At 36.9% G+C, this 27,941-nt stretch overlaps 1 protein-coding gene across 44 annotated transcripts in view; it reads left to right on the top strand.

The window, feature by feature from the left end:
- The window catches only part of GPHN (gephyrin), a 224,934-nt gene that overhangs the window by 105,465 nt on the left and 91,528 nt on the right, over nt 1–27,941 (top strand). For 25 of the 44 annotated variants that reach the window (XM_026708419.2, XM_026708427.2, XM_087921648.1 and 22 more), the window contains one exon: nt 25,381–25,475. In XM_026708419.2, the coding sequence (XP_026564204.1) occupies nt 25,381–25,475 (95 nt within the window). Of the gene's footprint in view, nt 1–2,486; nt 2,547–10,774; nt 10,814–12,471; nt 12,521–25,380; nt 25,476–27,941 lie in introns of those variants that run through there. The other 19 variants (XM_087921663.1, XM_087921653.1, XM_087921645.1 and 16 more) reach the window with 3 other exon arrangements.

A 27,941-nucleotide genomic window follows, 5' to 3' on the forward strand; every position in this document is an offset into this window, starting at 1 on the left:
TAACCACAAATATGCTGATTTAATTTTGAAACACATTAAAATCTAGAGAATATGCATATCCAATTTCTAGATTAAGATTATAATGAAGAAAGATCGTGTAAAAGTGTTTTTTTTTCCATATGGAGCACTAGATTCTTGCTCTTGCTCTACATTAAAAATGATATTCTTATGTTATTTCTGAGTAGCATGCTTTACATTTGAGCTATTTCATCACAGAAACCCATTACTTCTTTTGTACATTTTAGTGTTTTGAGTTGATTATACCTTGTTTCAGGAAACACTATCTTTAGCTCTTTTGTGTATTTATGAAAGGTACCTCTTTTCTCTATAATTGTATCAAATTCAAAAAAGTTTCAGACTTCTTAGTGCATTTAGGTACAAGGTTTTCTATAAATGACATTTTCTGTTTGAGGGACAAGAGGGTGGTGCTATTTTTTTTATAAGCTTTTGGAGACATTATTGTTCTGATAAAATTCAAGCTCTAATCCTAAGAAAAGTTCCCATATATTAATTAATTGAGGAATTAAATGAGTAGTCCAAAGTAAGAGATTTTTTTCCAAAGCTAATGAGATGAGTCCAAGAGCTGTAGCTAACAAGTATTCATCTTATCTATAAACTCTTCAACTAACAGCATGGATAGTGTTCCCAATTATTGTTCACAAGACTTCATAGACTTTCTTGTTGTAGCCTAAATATTGCATTGCCATTCATTTCCAGCCAAATGGGCCCATTATTCCAGGATTCTTTATAAACTGAGTGTGTACCCAATTAAAAGTTTTTGACAACAAGTGTTCTAATGTTTTATTTCCCTGTGTTCCAGGAATTGAACTTATCTTCAAATAAGATATTTCATAATTACTTATTCAGACTGACTTTCAGCTTCATACAAAAGATATTCTCAAGGGTCGCCCTTACCTGTACCTCCCTGTCAGACCCCAGGTACTAATTTGGAACCTCTCACTTATCTTTTTCTTCTTGACCATTAATTGTTCACCAGATACAGATGGTGAGCCAGTTACAGTTTGGATCAGGATGTTCTGGTGATGGCAACTCATGCAGTACATGTGATGGGCTTTAAAAATAACTTGAAAACTTTCATTTGTGCCAGATACAGCGGCTTACTTATTTGCAGGTAGAGTCACTTGAGCATTATTATGGGCATTACACTATTTACTGATACTTTCAAAGTGCAATGCAGTGTTGCTTTAATATGTAAAGCTCTTTCTGGCTTCAGTACTTCTTATCTATAGAACAATCTTATCCATGGGACAAGTCATCCCATAGATGCCACTGAAGGCCTGCTGAATGTCCTCACCTATCAAGTGCTGCCACAGAAGGAGACCCAAGAGGGACATTCTCTCTGGGGAATCCTGTCCTCTAAAAAAAATGGGTCACCATGGCAAGAGTAGTTCCTATTCTTATGGGAGCCCATAAAAACTTGACTTTACAAAAGCCATTTGAGATTTAATTGCTATAAAACCCCGAATGCCTGGGAATTTTATATTAATTTTATTTTACCGTAATTATATATTTTGTTGTGTATTGTGGCATGTTCTTGTTATTATTACTTAGGGTGAGTTTGCTGCTTCCACTTAGGCCTAGACTGAAGCAGTTTGTAAATTCACAAATAAAATAAATACCACCCACAAAGAATAGATAATAAATAATAAACCTGCATGCATGCATTTACAGAGGGGGGTAAAGTCCTCATCTCCCCCCCCCCTCCCCGACATTGCCAACAACAGGGAAACACATTCTGGAAATTCCAATCTTACCCCCATAAACAAAACAACAGAATGTGAAGTTAAGTTCAGACATAACCTGCAGGGATATGCTCCCAGCAGAAACAATAACTGATGCAAAATAGGATCAATTGCCACCAATGCAGGCAATTGCAAATGAAAGATCACTTTGAATTTACATACTGAACCACTGGGAATGGGCCATTAAGTTTTGAGTCCTGCTTCTTGAAGAATCAATCAAAAACGTCATAAAAAGCTGCAACAAATCCTTCTTGGGCTTCTCTTGTCTGTGTGTATCTGCAATTCACTGAATGTAAACTTTACCAAATCTAGCTGTTCTTTAAGAGATGCTGTATAGTTTGCCTCTCCCACAAGAAGTCTGAATTATGAAAAACTTCCGAGTTTTATTTGGATAGAAACTGTAAGTCACTTGAAAAGGAGACATGCTGTTGTAAGGGTTACTAAGTTTCTGTAGGCAAATTCTGCATGTGGCAAGCAACTCGGCCCAATTGTCTTGTTGATGAGAGACATAACTCTGGATGCTGATCTTGCTTATGATTCAGTCATTCAGCCTAGCTGTTCATCACTGGATGTTGATTAAATGACAAATGGATTTTTACATCTAATATTTGGGAAAGGACCTTCCAAAATTTGGAGGTAAATTGATATCTATGATATGATTGACTAGATGTCTGTACCTAAACACATTTTTTAAAAATTGTCCTGTTTTTTTTAACAGATCAGAGGCCCTTGCAAGGAATGAAATGAACTATCTTTGTAAACAAATCCACCACTTCTAGGATGGTAGTATACTTCTTTTTCAGAGATAGAATGGTAATAAAATCCACATGACACTGTGTCTGAAAGTTGCAAGAGGGAATTCAGCAGTTGCAGCAAGCCACCTGGAACAGATTTTGCCTGGCGGCAAACATTACAAGACAAAACATAGTTCTTGACATTTGCCTTCACTTAGTTACTTTCCTATTCTGTGTTGAAAGACTCTTCAAATGGTCATTCACACTTTAGTCACTTCAAGAAAGGCTGAAGCTGCAGTTGATCCAAAATGCAGTAACATGAGCATTATGCCAATGTGACATAATCACACTGTAAACTGCACTAGTTACCATTTGGCTTCTGGGTGCAATTGAAGGTCCTGGTTATTGCCTAGAGGCCCTTCATGGCAGAGGGCCTGGTTATTTGATGTAACACTTCTTTTTACTTGATTTTGCCTGTCCTGTGTGATTGGGTAGCATGGTGGTGCTCAGGACCCAGGAACTGTGCCTTTTCTGTCACAGCATCTGCCCTCAGGAATGATATCTCCTCAGAGATATCTCCCATCCTGGTGACATTCAAGAAGCTATTAATGACCTGACTATTCTTACAGACTCTGTAACAGAGTATAGATCGAAGTATCTGCTAGATGGTTTTTCTTTAGTTATATATTGTTTGGGGGAAGGCATTTATGATTTTGTGTGTGTGTTTTGTATTTTTTTAATTGTAAGCCAACCATTGTCTTTGGGAATCAGGCAGCCTATAAATTATGTAAATAAATAAATAATAGTATACTCTTCATATTCTCTTTCACTGGCATAAAACCACCACATACCAAGAATCATACAAAATTTAGATACGTGTATTTCTTTCCTTCCTTCCTCCCATCCTCCCTCCCTCCCTGAATATTTATTTATTCAGCCTATGGCATATTATACGTGTGTGTGTGTGTGTGTGTGTGTGTGTGTGTGTGTGTATATAAATATATATATATATTATCTATATATATTATCTAGATTAGTAAAACACAATAAAATATAAATGTTAAAAAAAATCAATGTTCAAATGCCAATGTCTAGGCGATCTAACTATTGAAGCACGGCATCATTTATATTAACAGAAGATCAGATACTGGACCACTATATGCCTTCAGCTTACAGCTGGTCATATTGAGATCTACAGTTTGACATAGGACCCCGCAGTCACACTAAGGGGAGGATACTGTGCCTCATTTATACAGAAAGTCCCTGTAGATTCTGTGTGAGGTCCAAATCCTATTCAAGATTGACTATTGCTGATGTAGTAATTCAAAATCTGGCACTCTTTTTTCTGGAGTCATTTATATGTCTTCCTATGCCTGGGCATTCAGCAACCCATTTGATTTTCCATTGGGAATCGATGTTAAAGTGGATTGAGTCTTCCAGCTGATAAATTAGAAAGGTTAACATGCACCACTAGAAGTGAATTGTTCATAATTTTTCTATATTGTCTCACTAGTGCACCTTGCCTTCGTAAAGCTGCGATGCTTATATGGCTCAAAATAAGCCAGCAAGTAAGAGTGATTTTAATATATCTGCTTACTATCCTCATAGTGTTGTTGACTTAACAGCACTATGAGGATTATAGGTGGGTATATTAAAATCATACATAGGTTCTAAAGCTTTGGAAAGTATACATATACTAAGGATGTACAAAACATTATGTCCATGGAAAAACAGTTTTTAGATATTCCCAGTCTAAATCTAAGCATGCATAATTTGGATGTTTTGGACTATGCATGGAACAAAATGGGGCTGATTACTTAATACCCAAGTCCAAATAGGGTGTCCTAGGCCACACTGGTCCATAGGGAAGGAGTGGGGACAAAGCTAAGGACATTAGCTGGAAAAAAAAAGGTTTCTTCCTTCAGTAACCCCCAAAATGGCACATTCTATTAACTTGCCAGCTTTTGGTTTTCTTGGTGCCTCACTCCCGCCATGGTTATCATCAGTGCCCCATTGTCCTTCACTTACCCATGCTTCAGAGCCTTTCCAGTCCTGCCCTGTTTCTTGCATGTGTTGAGTATTGACCATTTACTCTCCAAGTGCACTTCCTATTTACTCATAGCTCCCTTTGGTTGGAAGGAAGGTAGGAGAGACCTTAATCTTTTTTTTAAGGATTGTATCAGGAAGATTTTTTTCCCCACTTTAGTTTTATGTAGACAAATACAATTTATGAGAACTTTCAGATTTCTTTTTTTTTTCTTCTTAAGATGATAAGATAAATTATTTATTGTTTATCTGTAATCTAGGGCATTATTTCTATTATTTCATTGACTCACTAAAACACCTATTCATTTAAGAAAATTGCAGGGAGCTCTTCTACAGCAGTATTTCCCAGTCTCTAGGTATTAAATTTCAGTTTCTAAATATGGCATGCTGGCTGAACATAAGCATACAGTTATGAATGACTGTTTTAGATTTATTTATTTTTTTACATACGTGGACTGCTGGTCGATCCTGTTTTCTTGTTATCTAAAATGAATGTGCCTTTGCAGGAGGGAGGGAAAGAAAATTGCTGGGAATATGGAGGAGGCAGGAGAGCTAATGAGATATACCAAGCTGGGATTTTGTTGGCAAATAGGAGAAGGCAGGGGTGGGTTTTTACCAGTTCTGTCCACCTCTGTAGAACCGGCAGCTCTGAAGAGCAGCAGACATAGAACCGGTTCTATGTCTGCTGATGTTTTTGCCCACCCACCCACCTGGGCTCTTACCTGATCTTTATTTCCTGATTTTTCAACTTCAGCTGCCGAACGAGGCACAGCTAGTTAAAAAAGCAGGAAAAGAGGGCTGTTTCAAAGGCTGCTTCTCTGCACGCAGCGTGCTGATGACGATTACAGGCGATGATTTACAGGCTCCCGCTCGCACCGTGCAGGGAAGCACATCATAAATCACCGAACCTTGTAAATCCCAAACCGGTAGTTAACCCTGTCATATCCCACCCCTGGGAGAAGGGTTTGGAAAGATTTGAGATCTGACATGTCATTGGGTTATGCCATACTAGAATATTTCTGGTTAGAATAATTTATGAAAGGTTTTGGAGATGTGTTAAGTATTATCATCTCTATATTCTGCTTTAAGTTATGATCATTTGGTATCAGCTATGATACCATGTGGAATGTAGTGATAATAAAGTAAATAAATAAAAAGTAAATAAATACAAGTGCCACTCAGAATGGTGTTTCAACCTGCTAAAACAATGGCTGACCCAAAACTGTTCAGCAGAATATGTAGAATGCAGTGAACTTTTCCAGACATTAAATAAAATAGTTTTTTCTATATCATGCACAGCTGTGGTGTCCATATTTTTCTTCTGAACAAAGAAGCCCCATATTAATTCATTAATTTAGGGTGTTATAATCCAGATAATATTATTTCTAATGGTTGGCTTTAATCCTTGATATTTCCTTTTTCTTTGGCTGACACACATTTTCAGTGAGATATATAATATAGCCCTAATCCCCTTTTTCCTGATGTCTCATTTCCAGGTTAAATAAGTGTAACAGCAGGTTTATCACAACACAGCTTATATTTATATTTATTGGTATTAGGAGCAACTACAATGTCAATTCCTTGAAGTATATTTTTTGTGCAAAAGTGAGATGTCTGGCCATCCAAAGGATACAGAGTCTTTCTATGAAGTTCTTCCCTATTTCTCTGAACGTGAGGTTCTTTCCACAAGAAAGCTGACTAATTTACACATTCCTGAAGTCTCTAAATTTTCTGCCTCTATCATTTTTGCAGATCAGCTATTTTGGCTTCAAATGGACAAATTTGATCTTCTTTGTCAGCACTGTGCAATTCCACAAAGGCATATTCAGACCTTTGTTATATATGAAAGATATTTTGCAAATTGTCATAACCCACTATGAAAGGGACATGTTCTCACCTTTGCATTCCGTTTCATTATGACTGTCACTGCTTCAGGAAGAAATTCTACTGTTTTTTTCCCTCTGAGATACTTAGTTTCCTTCTTTTTTACTTGTTCCTTTCTGCTTTTTGCCAAGAATATTCATGGACATGTCCATGTAATCAATGTTTATTTATTTAATTTCAGGGACCTTTATTTCATATCAGTTAATATTGGATAGACCAATGGATAATTTCACTTGATTCAGTAGATATCTGTGGTGCAGCAAACAGTTTTTCAAAAAAATTGGGAAACAAGTTACCATTGTTGATTGGCATAACCATAGTCATCTCTAACTTGGAGTGGAATTGTAAAAAAGATAACATGTTTTCATTATCAGCCTTTTACCAGCATATAATCCCAGGTACAGGTGGCATTGTAAAAGCAGGTTTTCATGGAGATTGATGCTGTGAGCAGTGTTTTCAACTCTCATAAGCAACTCTTTTCTATTTCTGGACTGTCCATCTTGTTACTGACTGCTAAATTTGCTTTCCAAATGAGAAAATCACCAAACTATTTCAGTTTCTCTTAGCCTGGCTATTACATCAATTTTCATGTACTGTATTTAGAACTACCTTTGACATTGACATGGGTATTAATATTTTAATATCATTTATTTCAGTGCCACTATAGGCTTTAGAGCATATTAGGTAGGCAATTCTCTAGATATCAATCAAGTATCATGCTTTAGTTAATGGGATATAGATATTCAAAATTAAGCAGACAAATTCCTTGTGTCTTAAATTTATTGATAAATTGTGTACCATCAAATTGGTATTCACTCTTAGAGATCACATAGATAGATTTTCTCTCTTCCTATAAACTTCATGTCTTCCAACCATGCATTCACTGCAACTAACAGTTCATCTGCCTTCGCCCTGGTAATCCTCCTTTTCATTCTTTATTTTTTATTTATTTATTTTTGTCAATTGCTTACAAGATAATAGGTATAAGTAAAAACATAGTTATGAATACATGGATACATATAATAAAAATAAAAATAAAAGAAACAATAGGACAGGGACGGTAGGCACGTTGGTGTGCTTATGCACACCCCCTACAGACCTCTTAGGAAAGGGATGAGGTATTACAGCCTTCTCCAAAGGATAGTGTTTATATAATGTATCCAAAGTAGGATAATTTTGAGCCTGGTCATTTGTGGGAGAATTTTGGGTTAATTTGTTTGATGATCCATTCATTCTGACTCTGCACACTATTCTGAAATCCAAGGCTGTTAGAGAATATATGTGGAACAGCCTTGACATTTATTTGAGGATAAACAAATATTTTATTTTCAATAATATTTATTTATGTGTTTGTTTGTTTATGCATTCATTCATTCATTCGATTTCTATAGCTTCACATCTCAATCAATGGCTCCAAGTAGCTTAACATTCAAAAAGAAAAAAATATTAAATTAAAAATACTGAAAACATTTTAAAATGAAAATGATGAAAATATTTAAAAATATCTAGATTAAATACATATCAGAACAAGATACTTGACCAGTTGGCAATACAGACAGGAAACAAGACATTAACACATTCATAACACATATGATTAAATATTTTGTTTGTTCTTTAGACACATTTTTGAGATGTGAGTGTGTATGTGTATGTGTTTATTAGTCCAAGAAAGCCTGGTTAAATGTATGGAAACAAAAGCAAATAGCTTTTGTCATAGCAGTTTTAATATACCAAGGATGTAGTACCATATTGTTAAGCAGGATAGTGATAGGGAATGGGGATAAAAGAACTGTGTGTTTCATAAGAAATATAGGGAGGCATGTTTATCTGAAACATAAGAGTGCATAAGACTATTAAATCCAGAATCTCAAATTAGCTACAGTGGCTGCAATACTCCTGTGGAAGAGGAAATTCTACATTGGCCACTAACTAACAAAATAAATTTCAATAGTGAAAAAAGTAAGGTTCTGCATTTAGGCAAGAAAAACAAATTGCACAGGTACAGTATATGTGATATCTTGCTCAGTAGTAGTAACTGTGAGAGGGATCTTGGAGTCCTAGTGGACAACCATTTCAATATGAACCAGCAGTGTGCAGCAGCTGCCAAAAAAGCCAACACAGTTCTAGGCTGCATAAACAGAGGGATAGAATCAAGATCACGTGAAGTGTTAATACCACCTTATAATGCCTTAGTAAGGCCACACTTGGAATAGCGCATCCAGTTTTGGTCACCACAATGTAAAAAAGATGCTGAGACTCTAGAGTGCAGAGAAGAGCAACAAAGATGATTAGGGGGCTGGAGGCTAAAACATATAAAGAACAGCTGCTGGAACTGGGTATGTCTAGTTTAATGAAAAGAAGGACTAGGGGAGACATGATAGCAGTGTTCCAATATCAAAGGGCCTGCCCCAAAGAAGAGGGAGTCAAGCTATTCTCCAAAGCACCTGAGGGCAGGACAGGAAGCAATGGGTGGAAACTAATCAAGGAGAGAAGCAACTTAGAACTAAGGAGAAATTTCCTGACAGTTAGAGCAATTAATCAGTGGAACAACTTGCCTCCAGAAGTTGGAATGCTCCAACACTGGAAGATTTTAAAAAGAGATTGGATAACCATTTGTCTGGAGTGGTGTAGGGTTTCCTGTCTAAGCAGGGGGTTGGACTAGAAGACCTCCAAGGCCCTTCCAACTCTGTTATTTTATTCTATTCTATATGATCATGACCTCTCCTGCCATATAGCACACCACAGCCTTCAGATTTTTATTTGTAGGTAGTATATATAATGAATTCCTCAGTAATCTGCTGTCTTACACATATGTTTATCCATGGTAATGCTTTCATTCTTTCTTTAATGAATATAGTGCACATAGCTTCACTAACTAGATTTCCTTAATCTGCTTTTTAAAGTAAAATATATATAAAAGTGATGATACAACATTGTACATTTGTACTTAGTTTTATACTTCAGTCCAATTACTATATAAACCCAAACAACAATAGACTTTTTATATCAGTTTCATATAAAAATTAAAAATTATATTATAAAATCTATATCCTAAAAAAGAGATCACTTCCAGATCTCAGAGGGAGAATCACTTCATTGCTCTTACCATATTTTGTTTGTCTTTATCTTTTATGTTTTATTGCAATTAATTTAATTGTTGTAAGCTGTCCAGAGTTATTGACAGTGGGAGAGTATACAAATGTAATACATTATTATTATCATCATCATCATCATCATCATCATCATCATCATATGCACTAGTATGTTTTTCTTGCTTCATCAATTTTGCATTCTTCTACATAGACCATGGATGTCAAAATCCCCTGGTGGATTTCTTGGAGGGCCGGATCAGCATTGTAGATGTCCTCTGCGGGTTAGCAAAAAATGGGATGTGCGGAGGCCACCTGAGCCCCCCTGCACCCCATTTTCACTACTAGAGGCACCACAGGCCACTTCTTTGCTATTTCCATGCCAGTCCCATGGACCTTGATTCATGATTAGTCATACTGCCTTTCTAAATAAAAAATTATCCCATTTAGGTGATATTAAATTCAAGGGTCCATGCACACTTCGTTTGTTCATATTTCCTATTCTTTTAATGAGAAAAGGTTGCCTATTATCCATATAGAAGAACTGGGGAGCCAATTTGTTTTATTGGTTAAGTTACTAGGTTGGAAGCCAGGAACCTGTGAGTTCTAGTCCCTCTTTAGGCATAAAAGCCAGCTGGGTGACTTTGGGCCAGTCACTTTCTCTCAGCCCAACTCACCTCACAGGGTTGTTGTTGTGGGGGAATGGAGGATGAAGGAGTAATGCATGTGTTCACCACCTTGAATTATCTATAAAATAATAAAGGTGGGATATAAATAAGCAAGCGTTATTTAGCTGCAGCAAGCAAGTCTCATTGCAAAACACAAACATTTTTGTAAGGCAAAAATGTGAATTGACTAATCCAATGTACTGATTTGCGTACAAAATATTTCTACTATTTGGTGCAGCCTACAGAATATTCATTTGGAACTGTCTGTTTTCTTTTGCATGTGTGGCATATTTCATTTAAAGATATTGCCTCATTCCATGTATAGGTTTTATGGGGGCAAACTCTCCTAAGAAAATTAATTAAAGGTAAGTGGTGTCATTTTGTGAATAGAGATGGAATATTATCATACTAAATGCTCTGTGCTTTTCAAACCTTTCTCAAGTCTCAGAAAATGTTTGCATCTGGGAATGAGCAAAGGTTCTGACCACTTCTTATTATGCTGTAAGCACATCATCATCCCTTAACTGATCTGCTTTTCCTTGAATCTGGGAGTCAGAAATCCCTTTTTCTCTTCTGTTTTTCTGCTGCAGAAATTCCCAACATTCCCATTTTGTGGGCTCCAGAGAGGGGTAAGCAATATCTTCAATCCCAGCCAATGATTTCTAATCCAGTTCATTGCTAGTATTTTTGTTTGTTTTATTTTGGCATCATTTATCAAAAACAAGTTTAGATGCGTACTCATTTTTTAAAATTTCCTTGTGGAGTCTCATGTTCTTAATTTTGTTTATTGGAGGATCCCCAGATCTCCATCAGGCCTTAAGGCTTAGCCTCATCTCCATTTGTGTTCTGTATTCTTGTGAATTTTCATATAGCTATGTTGCCCTCTATATTATTTATTAGAACAAGAGCATCCAAATTCTGGGGTTCTTTTACTTACAGTAATCTTAGTTACCAAAATAATAGTGAATTAAAACAGCCCCGATAGCTACTCAAGAGCTTTATTTTTCTTCCTTGGCAGCTGCTTTTTCTAATCATACCTGGGCATGGCCCTATTCAGTCTTTGCTTTAAAAAAAAAATGATATGGCTCTCATTGCTTTCTTTCTGCTTTGCCTACTTGCTGGCTACCTGGCATTGCAATGCACTGTTTGCTGCTTGATTGCCTGGAAATGGTCTTCTTTACACCTTTGATTGTAGTATTTACTTAACATATTGCCCATGTGTTCTGGCTGCCACTTGTATGTGACTATTGATGGATACTCCCAGTTACCTCTTGTCAAACCTTTCCCCTCTTTTCACTGTTTCCAATTATATTATGCATCTGCTGACTTCATTGAATTGCTGTCCTGAAGATTTGTGCATCTGCTGATTGATCCTGCTCTGTCAATTTGCTATGTCTGCCTTTTTTTCTTGCCTTGTCTGTTTGACCACTAGCTTATGTTGATCACATGATACCGTTAGAATTTGACTGCACACTAGTATTGCCATTTCTACGGAATCCCAATCATTTGCTGATTGTGTGTTCTTTCTTGTTTATATACTGCTTACTCTTCCATCAAAAAATTAAAAATGTGAAGAAGAGAAAAATGTTTTGATCTGGCTCCAGTTTACCCTTATTCAGTACCATATGCCTGGATTTTTAGAATTTATCTTTATTTTTTAATCAAAATATTAGGTCCCAACCCTTGCAAAGTTTAGAATAGATCTCTTACTGTATAGCTTTTTCTTTGTTAAATTACTGATAAGACTACATTATGTCTCACACACACACAGAGGGAGATTTGCAGCAGGGAGATTTGATGTTTTATAACAGTACAAAGTGGGGATGCTTTCCATTGGCCTATATAAAAAATGACAAGGAATAGTTTTTTTACTACATTTGCTTTAGTATTTGTGTAATGTGTCACCATGTCGAGTTTATACTAACCAGTTCTGTTCTTGGATTAACATGAGTGATAGAGATGAACAGGTTCTAATTATTGTTCTAGTTAAGAAAATGTATAATCTACAAAAAGTCAGAAATAAGCTATAGAAAAATAGCACATTTACAGAAAAGCTAGCAAGGGCTCTCAATGGAATAGCTGATGTAATTCCATCATATATCACCTTTTTTTTTCCCTTAGGGATATTATTTCATTTAGTAGACTTTTTTTAAAGAGAATTGTACAGAAAACTTTTTACTGAATACTCTGACCATTATATTTTATTAAGAAAAAATCTAGAAGGCATTAGCTTTTCAAAAGACAGTAACATGCTCTTTAAAATATCTTCTGGCAACTTTTCATGCAGTATTCCAAGAAGATGCAAGGACCTTCTGAGAAAGAATCCCAACTTCAAAGTAGGTCTTTCTCCTTAGTCTCAATGTTAAGATTTCACACAATTGAAATTGCCTGGGAATTTTTCTCTTAATCTTTTGTAAAAAGTACAGTATAATCTCTGACTTAACATAAATTTCCATTCTCACATTGTCATTCAACTAATAGAGAATCCTGTTTCCTGAACCATGTATTGATGGCATCATATTAAATCAAGTATATTTAAATTGCTAGTAGCAGCGACTTCCAATATAGCAGGACAATTATTGTACATCTGGTTTTGCTTTTTTTCTGATATTAATAATTTGAAACAGACAAAAATTCAATGTAGTAAAACTGAGAAACACTCTTGAAGAATTCTAATCCTGTTCTGGTTTCAAAATTCTTGCTTTTAATTTGAAACTTTCCTAACATCTTTCATTGTGTTAGAATTCAGCCAGTCTGCATCATAGAATTTTCTTTATTCTATCATTTGAAAATGTATATATATTCTGAAGGAGCAGGAATTTTTTAAACAAATGTTCCTAGTTACTAGAATGATCTTTCAAATCAGATATTAAATAAAACATACATTCTTGAGTTTTGATGTATCATTTCTTGCATTTTTTTCTGTTTGCAACTTTCATAGTTTGAATAGCTTTTTTGTCTTGTTGTTCATGATATTCAATTCTTAATAAAATTCTGTTCTTGACTTTTCCATTTGAAAAACACTTCATTTTGCCTTCGACTTGTGTATGACATTTCAACTGTGTTTTAAATCTGTTGCTCAAATGGATAAATCTAAACTATAATTCTTCATCTGAAATCTTTTAGCATCACTTTCCAGGAAGTTTCTCTATTATACTTATAAGATTTTAATTTTTGGGAGGAGGGAGGTTGGCAATACTCTAATTAATTTCTTCCTAGTAAAATTAAAACAAGAAGACTGACTTACTTGCAACATTTTGTTCTCTTTACCATTAAAGCAGAATTATTTTTATTTTTTATATTACCCTCATTCCCACCTCACCTCAGTTTAAGAAATGCAAAATTAAGGATTCAGTAAATTAATTTCTTCCGGAGTCTTACCATTTTAGTTGAGATTTTTAAATTGAGATCTTTGAAACACAAAATAAAAATTTCCCAGTGGAAAATCCTCTTATCTTTGGCTTTGCCATTCAATTCAGCTAAATGTCTAAGAATCACACAAAGCCATCTTTGCAAGGATTTTTAATTATATCTAGAAAATGAATATGTTTGAAACTGAGTTTTATACTCTTGTGTAGTATTGGTGTATTACTGGATCACTATATAATAGGCAAATTGATTTGCCAATACAGAAATTACAAACTTAATACTTAAGATTACTTTATATTACCATCAGAATTCCATATTATCTATGTGTACAGTTTGTAATTTTTTTCCTCTGTGTGTTTTTGTACATATGAATGATGTGATAGGGCAGTAATGTAATTCCTATAATTTTTAATTTGTTTGATGTTTGTTTGTTTTATATGGCTGCCATCTTAAACAAGTGATTTTTGGTGGTTAACAACCATAAAATTTATTAAAACCAAATTACAAGCACAATATAAAAGAAAATTAAACATACAGTAGATAGCAGCTGACAAAATTATAATACATGTGTGTTAACAAGATCAAGAGTAATGGACGGGATTGGTTTTAAACTTTATGTGATTTTACTTTTAGAATTTATCGTTATTTCTATGGTTTTAATGCTGTTAATTGTCAGTTACATTTCATTCTGCACTATTTCATGTAAACCACTTTTTCTTAAGAATATAGTAGAACATCCTAATAAATAAGCAGATAAATATAGAATCACTGAAGATTTATAATAGCTTTTGTAAGTTAGAAAAATACACATAAAAATAATTGTACATCAAATTTAATAGATTGTTCTTTCCTCTTTAACTAGGTACAACTAATTTTGCCAAGCCATGACTTCCAATCACCATCAGTTTGCTCCCTGCAAATCTCATGGTACCAGTGGCATGTTAATTGGTGTAGTCTTTACTCTCACTCTGTTAAATTTTGAATGGTGCATGTTTCAGCCAACGTTCAATGCATTTGGATATCTTTATCAAAACTTGCTTGAAATTCCTCTTCTTAACTATTTGGTATACGTATTGACTTAAGTTAACCCAGTCTATTGATAATGCTGTTATCAGCGCTGTTTTGCTTCTAGAGCCTTTCAGTTTTAGTTGCTCTCATTTCTTGCATCTTCCTGAAGCACAGATGACCAGGTGCAAAGCTTTTATAATTTTATTAAGACTTTTATGAATAATATTTCACTAATAAAATCATTCAGATTCTTGATTTGGCATAAAGGAGTTATATAGTGGAGGCTGATGTCTGACCATGCTAATTGGGACACCTTTAGGCCTTTGGATTCCAGTGCTATAGGCAGGATTTTCATTATGTCCCTTGCCACATATGAACTAGATATATATCCTTTCTAGCTGTTCTGGAGGATGAAAGGGGGGAGCATAGTCAACTGGATTCCCAAAATAATCTGTGCAACATTGTGAGAGGGAGTATTTCATATAGACTTGAAAGAGGCTATGGTATGCCCTCCTTAAAACCTTCTTGGATCTACTGTATGAGATAACTATTATCTTGTCTCCAGGTTTCCCATTTTAGAAAGATTATTAGGAGTGTGTTAGGGAAGCAACTTCTAGGCTCACTAGAAGAAATTGGTTATTGAATGTTTTTTAGTCAAGATTCAGACCTAGAGGGGGGAATAGATTCCTTCTAATCCTTTTAGACCTCTTAGCTGACTTTGATAAATATGTCAAGTATCTTTTTTGGATTATATGCAGAGTTAGGGAAATTGCATTGCAGTTGTTTTTATCCTTCTTCAGTTGATGATTCCAGTTGATGGTTATAAGTGACAACATGCCAGACCTCTTTTACTTTTAAACTTTTATTTAAAAAAAGAAAACCACTGGGAGAGGTTGTATATTGGGTCAGAGTATGGGTCTTTTCAGTATGTTGATGATACTCAACTGTATGTTACCTCTCCAGACCATTCCAGTTATGAAAGACTTCTCCTGATATGTACAGATAGTTGGAATCTGGATAAAAAGAGCCAGATTAGGTTGAACCCAAGGAAGATGGAGCTACTATTTATTTAATGAGATTCTTAATCAATTTGCTGTAGGTTTTCAAAGGGATAGCAGATAATTTTTGCTTAATCCCACAAAAAACTTATTTTAGTTTTCACTGGTGTAGTCACTTACTTAATTACTTACTTACTTACTTACTTAATTACTTACTTACTTACTTTATTTATTTATTTAAATTTGTTTGCTGCTCATTTCATCACAAGGAGTGAACCGCAGTATAGTATAGTCATTTGCTAGATCCAAAGGTGCTGGCCAATGGTGAAAAGGGTAATTTCAGCTAGTACAGCAGAAGTAACCTCCAAATCCTCTATCCAGCCTCCCTACTTCAAACCTGAGCATTCGACTGCCAATCCTTTTAGAAACAGAGGATGAGCCTCAGAAATTTATTTTGTAAGATTTCTTATTTGTATATGTTACAGTATAGCAAGTAAATAATCAACTATTCAATTTCATTTTTAATATGAAATCAGCAAATGATTAAAATCATTATTAAATTTATTTTTTGATTAAATAAATAGGTGAGTGTAGTGTAGTATTCATTTAGTGAATAATTGAAAATATAAAGAAAATATAAAGAAACTGGTGAAATCAAAACAGAAACCATTTTGTTTTCTTTAGCAAATCATCTGGTGAAACCATTTTCTGTTTAAATATCATAATTTATCAAAAAAAGAATCCTTGCTAACTTGCAGCATGAAAAAAATACTTTAAATCAAACAGAAAGTCTGTAATATGGTTTCTGTAGAAAAATATATGGAAAAAGGAAGACCAAACTAAGATATAAACCATGAAATAAATATCAATCATGCTATATCAGAAAATATCCATATTAATTTATTTAAAATATGTATGTGGTAGCCAGTGTTGCATAACATAACACTGGATAACTAACAAAAACAGCATAAAATAAAGAAAAGCCTCATAGATTTAAAACCATGGCAGACGAGCAAGGTGCCACAAGTACCCATGTCCTGGCTCAAATCCTTTTCTGATCAGTGCCTGGGTGAAGACCCATTGGAAAAACTGCCTAAGGAGATGAGAGATTCATTTAGATTTCACCTTATTGGGAAAAAATCTATTTATGCTATGGCTTTTTTTTTTTTGTATTGCACATGTTTAACCAATGTAACAAAAAAATTAAAATATCCATGGTAGGAATAAAAACTAAATAGCAATAAAATAGCAAGTCAAAGATAAAACAACTGAAAATAAAAGCAGAGATTGCCTAATCCAATGATTCTTAATCTGTGGTCCAGATTAAGTTCTAGAGAACCAGTAGCGGAAATTATGAGTAGTTCGGAGAACCGGCAAATACCACCTCTGACTGGAGATTACACTATCCTTCCCCTGCCACTCCCACCAAGCTATGCCCTCAGAACCGGTAGTAAAAAAAATTGAATCCCACCACTGCTGTGGTCCGTGGACTCCTGGGGGGCAGGATGTCATCACTGGGGGGTGTCCATGAAGTCTTGAAGAAATGTTATGATTTAAATCTTAAGTCTTGGTGGTCTGAGGAGGCAAAGAAGCAACTTTCATGTATATATCTGTCTAGTTATATTAAAAATGATAGTGGAATGGAATGTGTGGGTTACCACAAGGAATGAGGGGAAGAGAGGCTGCCTAGGAAACAATCAGATAAGAGAAGCAGTAATCCCCAGTGGCTTAATGGTTAGAGAAAGAAACTTAGGAAAAACCCACCGTATAACCTGACTGCATTTTTTTAAAATTTAAGAATTGTTTTGTTAACACTGTGTGATAAAAATGTAAAATAAATTAATTAGGAATTGCAAAAGAGATATTAGGAATGTAGGATATACGATAAGCCCAGGACAATATGTTGGTATTTAATAGATATCTAGAATATAGTTATAGATCTATAAATTCATATATTTATAAGGACTAAATACTGTAGAGGTGAGATCTATGCATTAATTATGATGCTGTCGCTGTCAGCAGAATATTGCATTCTGCATTATTTCAATTTTCAGATCTCTTCTTCCCATATCCCATCTCTTATCTATAAATGTAGTCATTTCAGTCCTGGTATCAGCAAAAGTCCGTTAAAGGTTACCAGAAATTTTAATATATTTTAACCTTGATCAAATAAACCAACTTTATATTTCTTCCTTTTATTCCTAGCATTCCTAACATTCGTAATCTTTGTAATTTTGAATAGTAACTGAACAAGTAGTCAGTAAGTGGTACTACTTGTTGTCTCAAGTCAGTGATTGGTATTATTTGATACAGCTGAATGATATACAGTATTTATAATACATATATATATATACATCTATACAGGAATATAGTACATTGCAGACAGGTGCCATATTCCTATTTCTGCAAGTTTGAAAAAACTTTTCCTGTCTGAAACTAAACTGCATGATTTTAATACTTGATGACCATTTATCTGTTCCCTGTTCATATTCATATTCAGTGAAGAATAGTTCTAGGTTTCATTTTTGTGTCAGTAGTTCATTATAATTAATTGGTATTTTTAGAAAAATACTTCATTATTCATTAGTCTAAGGTAGCGGTTGCAAAGTGGGCGGTACTGCCTCCTGGGGGGCAGTGGGATGCCTTAGGGGCGCTATGAGGCAAGGGGGCTGGCAGGGGGGCGCTAAGAGGTGGCAGGGGGGCATTCAAGGCATTGGCCCTGCAGGTTCACCTATGACTGTAGTAATGCTCCAGAGCCAGCACCTCCAATGCGGAAGCAGTGGCGCGTTATGTGCCACCGCGGCCGCATTCAACACTCCGCCACCCTGCCACCTCTTAGCATGCCCAAAGGGCTGGCAGAGGGGTGCTAAGAGGCAGCAGGGGGGCCGTTCGAGGTGCTGGCCGGCCCTGCAGCTTCACCCATTGAGGTGCTGGCTCCGGAGCGATGCTAGTCAATGGGTGAACCTGCAGGGCCGGCACCTTGAACACCCCCCAGCCTCCTCTTAGTGTCCCCAAGGCAGGCAGCAGAAGGGCGCTAAGAGGTGGCAGGGGGGCAGTGCATCGAACGCAGCTGCAGCGGCACATAATGTGCCACCGCTTCCGCATTGGAGGAGCTGGCTCCGGAGCGGTGCTAGTCAATGGGTGAACTTGCAGGGCTGGCTGGCGCCTCAAACGCCCCCCTGCTGGCTCTTAGCGCCTTTCTGCCAGCTCCCTTGGGGACGCTAAGAGGCAGCAGGGGGGCGTTTGAGGCGCCGGCTGGCCCTGCAGGTTCATCCATTGACTAGCACCACTCCGGAGCCGGTGCCTCCAAAGTGGCAGCACATTGGGAAAAGCCGCCACCACTGCTTTCCCAAAGTGCCGCTGCTGTCGCATTGTCTGTCCATCAGTCCATCCATCCATCTATCCAAAAGCTTCCTTCCTTCCTGCCTGCCTGCCTGTCTCTCTCTATCCATCCATCCATCCATCCATCCATGTTCAAAGCTCCAGCCCCTCAGGCATATTGGGAAAATAGAACAAAGCCAATCTGAGAGGGAGGGAGAGAGAGAGAGAAAGAGAGAAAAAGAGACCTGATGCATCAGATTGAATGAGGCCTAGTTTAGACTGAGGCCCTTTTCCACATTGAAACATCTTTGCCAGCACATTGAAACCTCTTTGGCTTCTATTAAAGGTTTTGTGGACGAAACATGGTCAAGACCACCAGGAATCTCTCACATTTTGTTGAGGCTTTAAACAGGATCCATTGGACCAGATCTCCACCCTAAAAATTACTTTTCCCCAATGTATTACAGTGCCAATTATGAAGAAGGCAAAACCAAAATGTAGTGGTAAATTACAAGGAGAACACACACACACACACACTCCCTTCTAACCCTGCTGGAACAGGTGATTGAACTAGAATAGATATCTCATTATCTTTCTCCTCCCTCTCTCCCTCCTTTATTTCTTTTTCTTTCTGTCCCTTCCCTCCATCCCCCCTTCTTTGTCCCTTTTTCTTTCTTTCCCTTTTCTCTTTCTTTTCTTCCTCTCTTTCTCTCTCTCTTTCTTTTCTCTCTCTCTTTCCCTCTCTCAGGTTCACCCCTTTAGATCAGGGGTCGCCAAAGTTTTGGACTTCAGGGACCACCAAATCCCAGAGACCACCAATATGAATTTTGACTGATGGTGGCTTTCTGGCATTGGTGGGAGAGAAGAGAGATCTGATCCAACCTCTCTCTCTCCCTCTCTCTCTCACACACACAGGCAGGGGTAGGATTTAGACCCCTGATCTAAAGCTGTTAAAACTCCAAAAACAGGTCAAGTAGCTCTGGGGAGGCCAGTCATAAATGAGAACACTTGCTAAACAACCAGCCATTAAGTGAGGACCACTTGTATTTGGTTTGTCAGTCACCTGGCCACGCCCATCCAGTCATGTGACCAGCAAGCCACACCCTCAAATTAGGCCATGGCCACAGAAATTTGAACCCCTGGATGGGGGGCACCGAAGATGAATTTGTAGCACCAAGGGGGCGGTGGACCGAAAAAGTTTGGGAGCCACTGGTCTAAGGAATAGAACCATTTTTTTCAGATCACCGAACTGAAAAGATCTCCATTAATCCCAAGACGATTTTTTAAAATGGAATTAAACAATATAAGAATCCTTCAAACCAAAGGCATCCAGTTTCCACTGGTTTTTTGAATAGTGAACAAGCAGGGCCTAATCTTACATTCTTTGCACCTGATTTTCAGAGACATATATTAGATTTAATTTTGTTAGGCTATTTGTTTTCAATAAAGTATTTTAAAAGAAAATTGCCATACTGTAAGGCAAAACACAATTTTCTAAACAGACTTTGTACAACCTGTAGAGGGGAAAGGGGCATATTGATAAATTAAAAGTAATCACAGCCACAAAGGAGTACCTGGAATGCCAATCAGTTCTTAGTTAGCCTTCTATAAAAGGGTATTTTGTCCACTATAGTGACTGTTTGTTCACTATATCAATCATTTGGTAAATGTACAAATATCCCATGGCAGTCACGTACTAAGTGTGTCACAATATGTTTTTCAAATTGCAAATGTCATTAGCCCAAAAAGGATTCTCTGAGTACTCATAACAAATAAAAACTGAATTCGTTTCTCTCAGCTCCTAACTGTTTCTCTCAGTGTCAGAGTTTTCTAAATTGTTGATTTTACAATCATGTGAAAAATTGAATTTACCCCATTGAATTTACCCCATTGAATTTAACTTTTTCAACATATTTTAATAAACATAAATTTTGATCTTCATTTCAACAACGTTAATATATATATATGTATATCTGGATCTTTGGTTATTCGGGTTTTCTCCCGCGTAAGATTGGCAGTATCTAGGCAACATTTCGATGAAGTCTCATTCATCATCTTCAGGCTTCTGTCTTCGGCTCTGTGCTTCTCAGAGTGATGTGAGCTTGCAGCTGCTTCTTCCTTTTAACTGCTAGTGGGGGTGTGACTTGATTGGGTGGGGGCTTAGCTATGTTCTGATTGGTTGGGGGTTTGGCTGTGTTCTGATTGGTTGGGGGGTTGGCCGTGTTCTGATTGGCTGGAGGCGTGTTCTGTTCAGGTGGGGGCTTGGTTGTGCTCAGGTTAGTCTTAGTTGCTGGGGGGTTTGAGTTGGTGAGCTGTGATCTTGTGTTTGGCTTCGAGTTCGTGGTCGTGCTGCATCTTCATAGTGGGTGTCGGTTTGCTTCATGTATGGCTCGGAAGGGTTTGAAGTGGGTAGTGATGCAGCTGTAGTGCGGCTTCTGGTCCGTGATCGTGTCTCATCTTCTGAGTGGGTGTGAGTCTGCAACCTCACATCACTCTGAGAAGCACAGAGCCGAAGACAGAAGCCTGAAGATGATGAATGAGACTTCATCGAAACGTTGCCTAGATACTGCCAATCTTACACGGGAGAAAACCCGAATAACCAAAGATCCACATACAAATACCCGCAAGAACCTCAGAAAACAAACAAACAAACATATATATATATATATATATATATATATATATATATATATATATATATATATATATATATATATATGTGGATCTTTGGTTGTTCGGGTTTTCTCCCGCGTAAGATTCGAAGTATCTAGGCAACGTTTCGATGAAGTCTCATTCATCATCTTCAGGCTTCTGTCTTCGGCTCTTATATATATAAAATGCAGCCTGCAGTCCACTTGTCCCCAGATGCCCAGATGTCCAGGAACCCCAACATCTAGCAGGGTCCTTGTTGACCCAGGCAATAGCTGATCTGGTATAGGTTTCTGTAAATTACATTTCACTTATTATTTATGGGAGGGATACTCCTCATCTGGCTCCTCTATGGACCCTGACACAGATGGTTGAACCATAGCTGTCATCCTCCTCTGAGGATGTAAACTTCACAGCCATATCTGGGTTGTGGGATATTATTATATGTGAGTAATTTACTTTAGATTCACAGTCTAAGATGGCAGAAACCTAATAATTCAAGTCTTAATCAAAGATCTAAGAATTATTCAGCTAGCATCTAAAAATACAAAGAGTTTGAAACAGGATGGGTTTTTTTTTTTGTAAAATTAGGGAGTTTAGGTCTGATAAATTCAGTATATGCATATTACAAGGATTTTAGATATTGCTCTGAGGACTTCAGTCGTGATCAGTATAACAACAGATTTCTTTTCTCCATAAGCATTCAGCTTTCCCTATGTTCATATTTTTTTTCCAAATGTTTTTCCTCAGTCCTACAATCATCTCAGTGAACCAGACTGATATATAATAACAATAACTATTATTATTCACACCTCACTTACCTAAATCCTATTTAACTAGGCTTATGGAACTATATAGACCTAGAAGAACTGAAATAACTGGTGTGCCCCTGGACCCTTTGTGATCCCTAAAAATCTTTATTTCATGTGTTTGTTTCATGTATTTACTTTCTTTTCCTTCTGGCTCTTAATCACTTGGTTCCTTCTTATCTATTTCTGAAAACATAATTTGACAAGTGACTAGCTTTTATCCTTTCTGTATAGCTGTTCAGCTGATTTTTAAGTTATAGCCGCAATTGTAAATTTCACCCTAGTGTCATATATTCCTTTCATATTTTCTATGCTAAAAAATATACAAGTACTATTTGGGGTGTCTATGGAAAGTTTCAGTCATCCAGGTCATAGTTGTCCCAGAAGTGCTTTTTTCAAGAGGCAACTGGACTTTCTGGTTTTTCTTTGAAGACATTTCACTTCTTATCCAAGAAACTTCTTCAGCTCTGATTGGGTGGTGGGGAATGGAAGTATTTAAACTCCTTGCAGACAGCTGGTCATTTGCATTCTTTTAGAGAGTCTCTAAAAGAGAACTGTTGAAAGGACTATGTTGTAAACTGGATAGATGATGTTGTATCCTTCCACCTCTGTTGAGAGAGGACTGCTCAATTTGGACTATTTGGGATCTATAAATTTTCCTCAAGAGATAAACAAAAAAATTCAAAGTGGGAGGGATTTAATTTGGGAAAGTGGGACAAAAGGGGAGATTTATCTTAATGCTGGACACACACACACCGACTTCTTTAAAAAATTTTTAAAAACTTATAGTGGAGTGGATTTAGTTTGATCATTTATTTGTGGCATTTGAATTCTTATCTGAATTTTGTAAACTTATTTAATATCCATTACTTTAAATTCCAATTATTCTCATTTATTTTTTGTTCTTCACTATATAATTTTTATATATTATAGAGGCATATTTTATTAATAAAATTCAGTTATTGTCCCTAAAGTAGTTCATATATTTGTCAATAATAATTAATTAGATAATAATAATTAATTAGACCAAGCAATGTTGATCCAGTTCTTGGAATTCTGAGGTGGTAGTCTTATATTTCCAAAGATAGAATAATGAGGAAGCTTGCTGGAAAAAAAAAGAAAGAAAAAAGAAAAAGAAGCAGAAAAATGTTTCTGTTCTTTGTTATAAAACAGGATCTAAATAACATGGTTTTCTCCACCTAGTGAATATAGTAGTAAAAGAAGAAAAGAGTAGAAAATATTGCCATGTGGGAAGAAAATGGTTTAGGATTGGAACCAGAATTACCCAATTTAAGGGCTGTTTATGTCCTACCAATATTGCATTCTCATTAAAATCTGACTGAAATTTAGGGACATAAATGATATGAAATTTAAGATATGGGACCAAGGTGTACAGGATAATAGCTAAAAATGGGCCATGAGGCCTGTATACAAAGTTTAGCTATTATGTCATCAACAAATGTTTTCAGTTAGTAGACTTTCCCTTGATTATGATTTGTGGTAGCTGATACATTTTTCCAGTTACCTGAATTTCAGACTTCCTTTCCTTTATAAATGCTCTAGAAAATTTGTTAGAAAAAGAGGGGAAATTAGACCATTTGGTCCTGCACAAAAATAGCTTTATTTTCTTTGTCCATCCAGTAATATTTGTAATGATCAATAAATGGTCATGAAAGCCTGGGCAAAGGAACCTGAATCTAGCAATAAAACTAACCTGCTACAAATATAGATCATCTACATAGGAATGCATTTTCTGCCTTAAAACTCCTTTTCTTTCTCTTGCCTAATCTTATGCAATTGTCTAATTTTATTTATCCTTGCATTAGCTTATACTATAAGAGCCAACCATGTATTTTGTATTGAGTTGTGTATTTGATTTGAAAGTCAGGGATTCAACTTTAAGATTATAATTCTATACTTTGTTTAAATATATTTATATTACATACAAGTTTCATTTTAAATTAGGTTTTTCTTTTTTAAAATAAGAGCACAGTCAGGGGTGGGATTCTACCAGTTCACACTTATTCACTAGAACCGGTTGTTAACATTCTGAGCAGTTCAGAGAACCAGTTGTTAGAAGAAATTACTGGCCTAATCCTGTAAGGAAGGCAGGAAGGAAACATTCTGGTGTTGCTTACAGAAACTGCCTCTCCATTAACCCTTATTACATTCTTGGCAGGACTAGACTTCCTGTCTCAGGAACTTCTCTGGAGTTTTTTTTCCCTCCTTTGCTGGTACTTTGCTTGTGTGGAGTGACCATTCAAAGTTACAATGGCAGTGAAAAAAGTGATTTATGACCCTTTTTCACACTTACGACTGTTGCAGCATCCCCACAGTCATGAGAGGCCAGACGAGGAGATGTGTGCCTCGATGTGAGTGATATTGAGTTGGCCACACCCAGCCAATAACATGACCACCAAGCCATGTCTACCCAGTCACATGACCACCAAGTCACGCCTACCACCTAAGCCACACCCACAGAACCAGTTGTTAAAAATTTGAATCCCACCCCTGAGCACAGTATAATTGAAAGGTGGCTATCATTTTAATCTCAAAGATTGCCTCAGTATACAAATGTCTTCCAATTAGAAAGAGATCTATTATATAATTAATCAACAAAAAGGACAGAAAATATAAACCTTCCATAAAAAGAAAATATTTAATCATCTCTATTTTGAAGGACCATATGAGCCAATCCTTTCTTATAATTTTTTGAAATGTTCAGCACTTTTGGATTTCCAGGAGAAATCTAAAGGAACAGACAAAAGTGTATACAAATAATGTTTAATATTTATAGATGCAAATCTGTTACGATCAGTGATTGAAAGACACAGTTTTTTATACAAGTTTCAGACATTGTGGCAGAATATGATATAGGCATAAGCTAATTTTAGTAAGATAAGTATATAATGATTTTATGCTCAGATTGATTCACATTCAAATCCCATGTTGTACTGATTTTAGGAAAGGGATGGTGAAATTTATCTTTATCTTTTATTTTTGTAGTTTTCACTCAGTCTACTGTTTAATCTTTGATTACAGGCTACTAAAGAAGTAATAGAACGGGAGGCCCCAGGGATGGCCTTGGCAATGCTGATGGGATCACTTAATGTTACACCTCTGGGCATGCTCTCTAGGTAAGAATACTAACAAAAATATGAAAAGTTTTTCTCTAGAAGACCTAAGGTAGTGGAATGGCTGCAATTAACAAAAGTAATTCATCACCTTCCTCTTTTTGATATCCAAATGGTTTCTTTTATTGTTTTATAGTTTTTATTTGCTTTACTTTTTTATTGTGGAGTATTTTGACAGATGGAATTCAGGAAGAAAAGACAATGTCTTGCAATGAATTTGTCTTGCAAAATGTTCACATAGTAACAATGTGTAGCAGTTATGTAGCACTTTCAAACTATTTTGCATACTTTGCTTCAGTAAACTAGGCAACAATATTTTAAAATAGATTTTGGATCCCATAGTGAAGCCACTGAGAGATAATAGCTTGCCTAAAGCTATCTAGTGAGTCTGTGACTGCAAGTAAGATTACACTTTGTCATTAGTTATAACCATTCTCTCCCCCCGCCCCCCCGGCCTGTTTTGTTGGCTAAATTTATAATTATTTCAAATTCCTAAAGTTAATTAAGAATAGAATTCAGTGCATTTTATTTATGTATTAGATATCCTACTTTTCATATGGAAAAGATATCCTAATCACCCAGTGAACCTCTGTGGCTGAGGTGGATGAGAATGTGGGCATTCCTGGGGTCAGTCCAACCTTAGTCACTACATCAAACTACCTCTTGTGTAGCAATTATCTTTTTTCAGAATTTTTTTTTCCCCCAGTTAGCACTGATTTCCCTGTTTTCACTATAAGGGTCTTATACTAGCAGATATTTAAAATAAATCTTGCAAATCAATAAATAAATATGCATAGTTCTCATAGAAAATACTTCTGAATTGTGAAGAATCTATATGAATCTCAGGTTTAAATGAGTCTGAACTAATTTTTATCATGTTAATGTGATTAAGTAATGTGCTTGACTGAATTTCAGCTATGACTGTAATGAAGAAACAAAAATAGCACTTGTCTTGAAAAAAATACATAAATATTTGACATTGATATAGTACAGAATTGCATCATGCATGAATATTTGATTGATGGAGAGGGAATGCAATATATAATTATGAATTAACATAATGTTAATGTGAAGAATGTTCTAAACTACTATGTGAAGTATGTTTCAAACTAGATAAGAATGTTGTAAAAGGATAGATGGAAACAAAATCCTTCCAGTGGGAATTGCGTATTATTTCTTGGTTTCTTTCACTAAGCACTTTTTATGTATATTGAAACTTTGTGGAAGAGTCAATCTGATGTAGAAGTTAAGGCATCAGGATAGAAACTGGGAGTCTGATTCTACCAGAGTCTTTTCCACTATTTGTCTAGTTGACAAAAATAGAAGAGAAACTTCTATATGTGTTCTAGTCCAGGGGTCGCCAACCTTTTGGACCTCAAGGACCACCAAACTCATAATTTTAAATCCCACAGACCACTAATATGAATTCAGCATGCCCCTCGCTGAAGCGCCTGGACTCCCACTGATGGGATGGGGTCCTTCAGGCACTTAGCTTGGTTGCCTGTTTCTGTAACCTTAAATACTCAAAGAGTCATTTGGACCTGTTTCCCAAAGAAAACAAAACACCAGAATATCTCTCTCTTCCCCCACATCTCTCTCTCTCTTTCCCTCCCCCTCTCTCTTTTTCCTTTTCTCCCTCTTTCTCTCTCTCTCTCTCTCTCTCTCTCCCTCTTTCCCTCCCTCTTTCTCCCTTTCTCCCTCTTTCTCTCTTTCTCCCTTTCTCTCTCTTTTTCTCTTTCTCTCTTTCTCTTTCGCTCCTCTCTCTTTCTCCCTCTTTCTCTGTCCCCAGGGGTGGGGGGAAAGGAACCTCTGAACTGGTACTGGGTGGTGGGAATCTGATGTCCAGAGGCCGACGAGCCATGTGCTGAAGACCAGGTGGGGGGGAGATGGGGCAACAGGGGTGATACCAGCAGCGGATGGACTAATGCATGCAGGAGATCGCAGCATCGGAGCCCTTCCTGGGTGTTCTCTGGCCTGCAAGGGGAGGGCGCAATTTCCCCTCAGGAGCTTCTTTTCCTCCTTTCCAGAAGACTCACACACAAAGCACTCATCACCCGTCTGGCACCTGCCAAGCCTCCTCCTTCCCACTGGGCATATGAGTGCTTTTAGCAGGAGGAAGAGAAGCTCCTGAGGGAAGGGGTCAATCCTCTCCCTCACAACATCTTCACCTCAGGGCATCGCTGGCAGCCACTCAGGAGGTCCGCCCTCTTCCCGCTGCTGCTTGGCCTCCTCGATGCACTGAGGCAGGAGGCAGCAGCCACGACATGGGTTTGCTAGGGAAACTTCAGGATTTCCCTACCCTACGTGGCTCATTGGCCTCCGGACATCAGATTCCTACCACCCAGCACCAGTTCAGAGGTTCCTTTCCCCCCACCCCCATGCAGGCCAGGGAACAGCTGGGAAGGGCTCCGATGCCATGATCTCCCATGCGCTACCTTCCCTCTCCCCATGCATCAGTCCATCCACTCC

The sequence above is a fragment of the Pseudonaja textilis genome, chromosome 1, assembly GCF_049901715.1.
Source record: "Pseudonaja textilis isolate UNSWEBS1 chromosome 1, rPseTex1.2, whole genome shotgun sequence".
Classification (NCBI taxonomy): domain Eukaryota; kingdom Metazoa; phylum Chordata; class Lepidosauria; order Squamata; family Elapidae; genus Pseudonaja; species Pseudonaja textilis.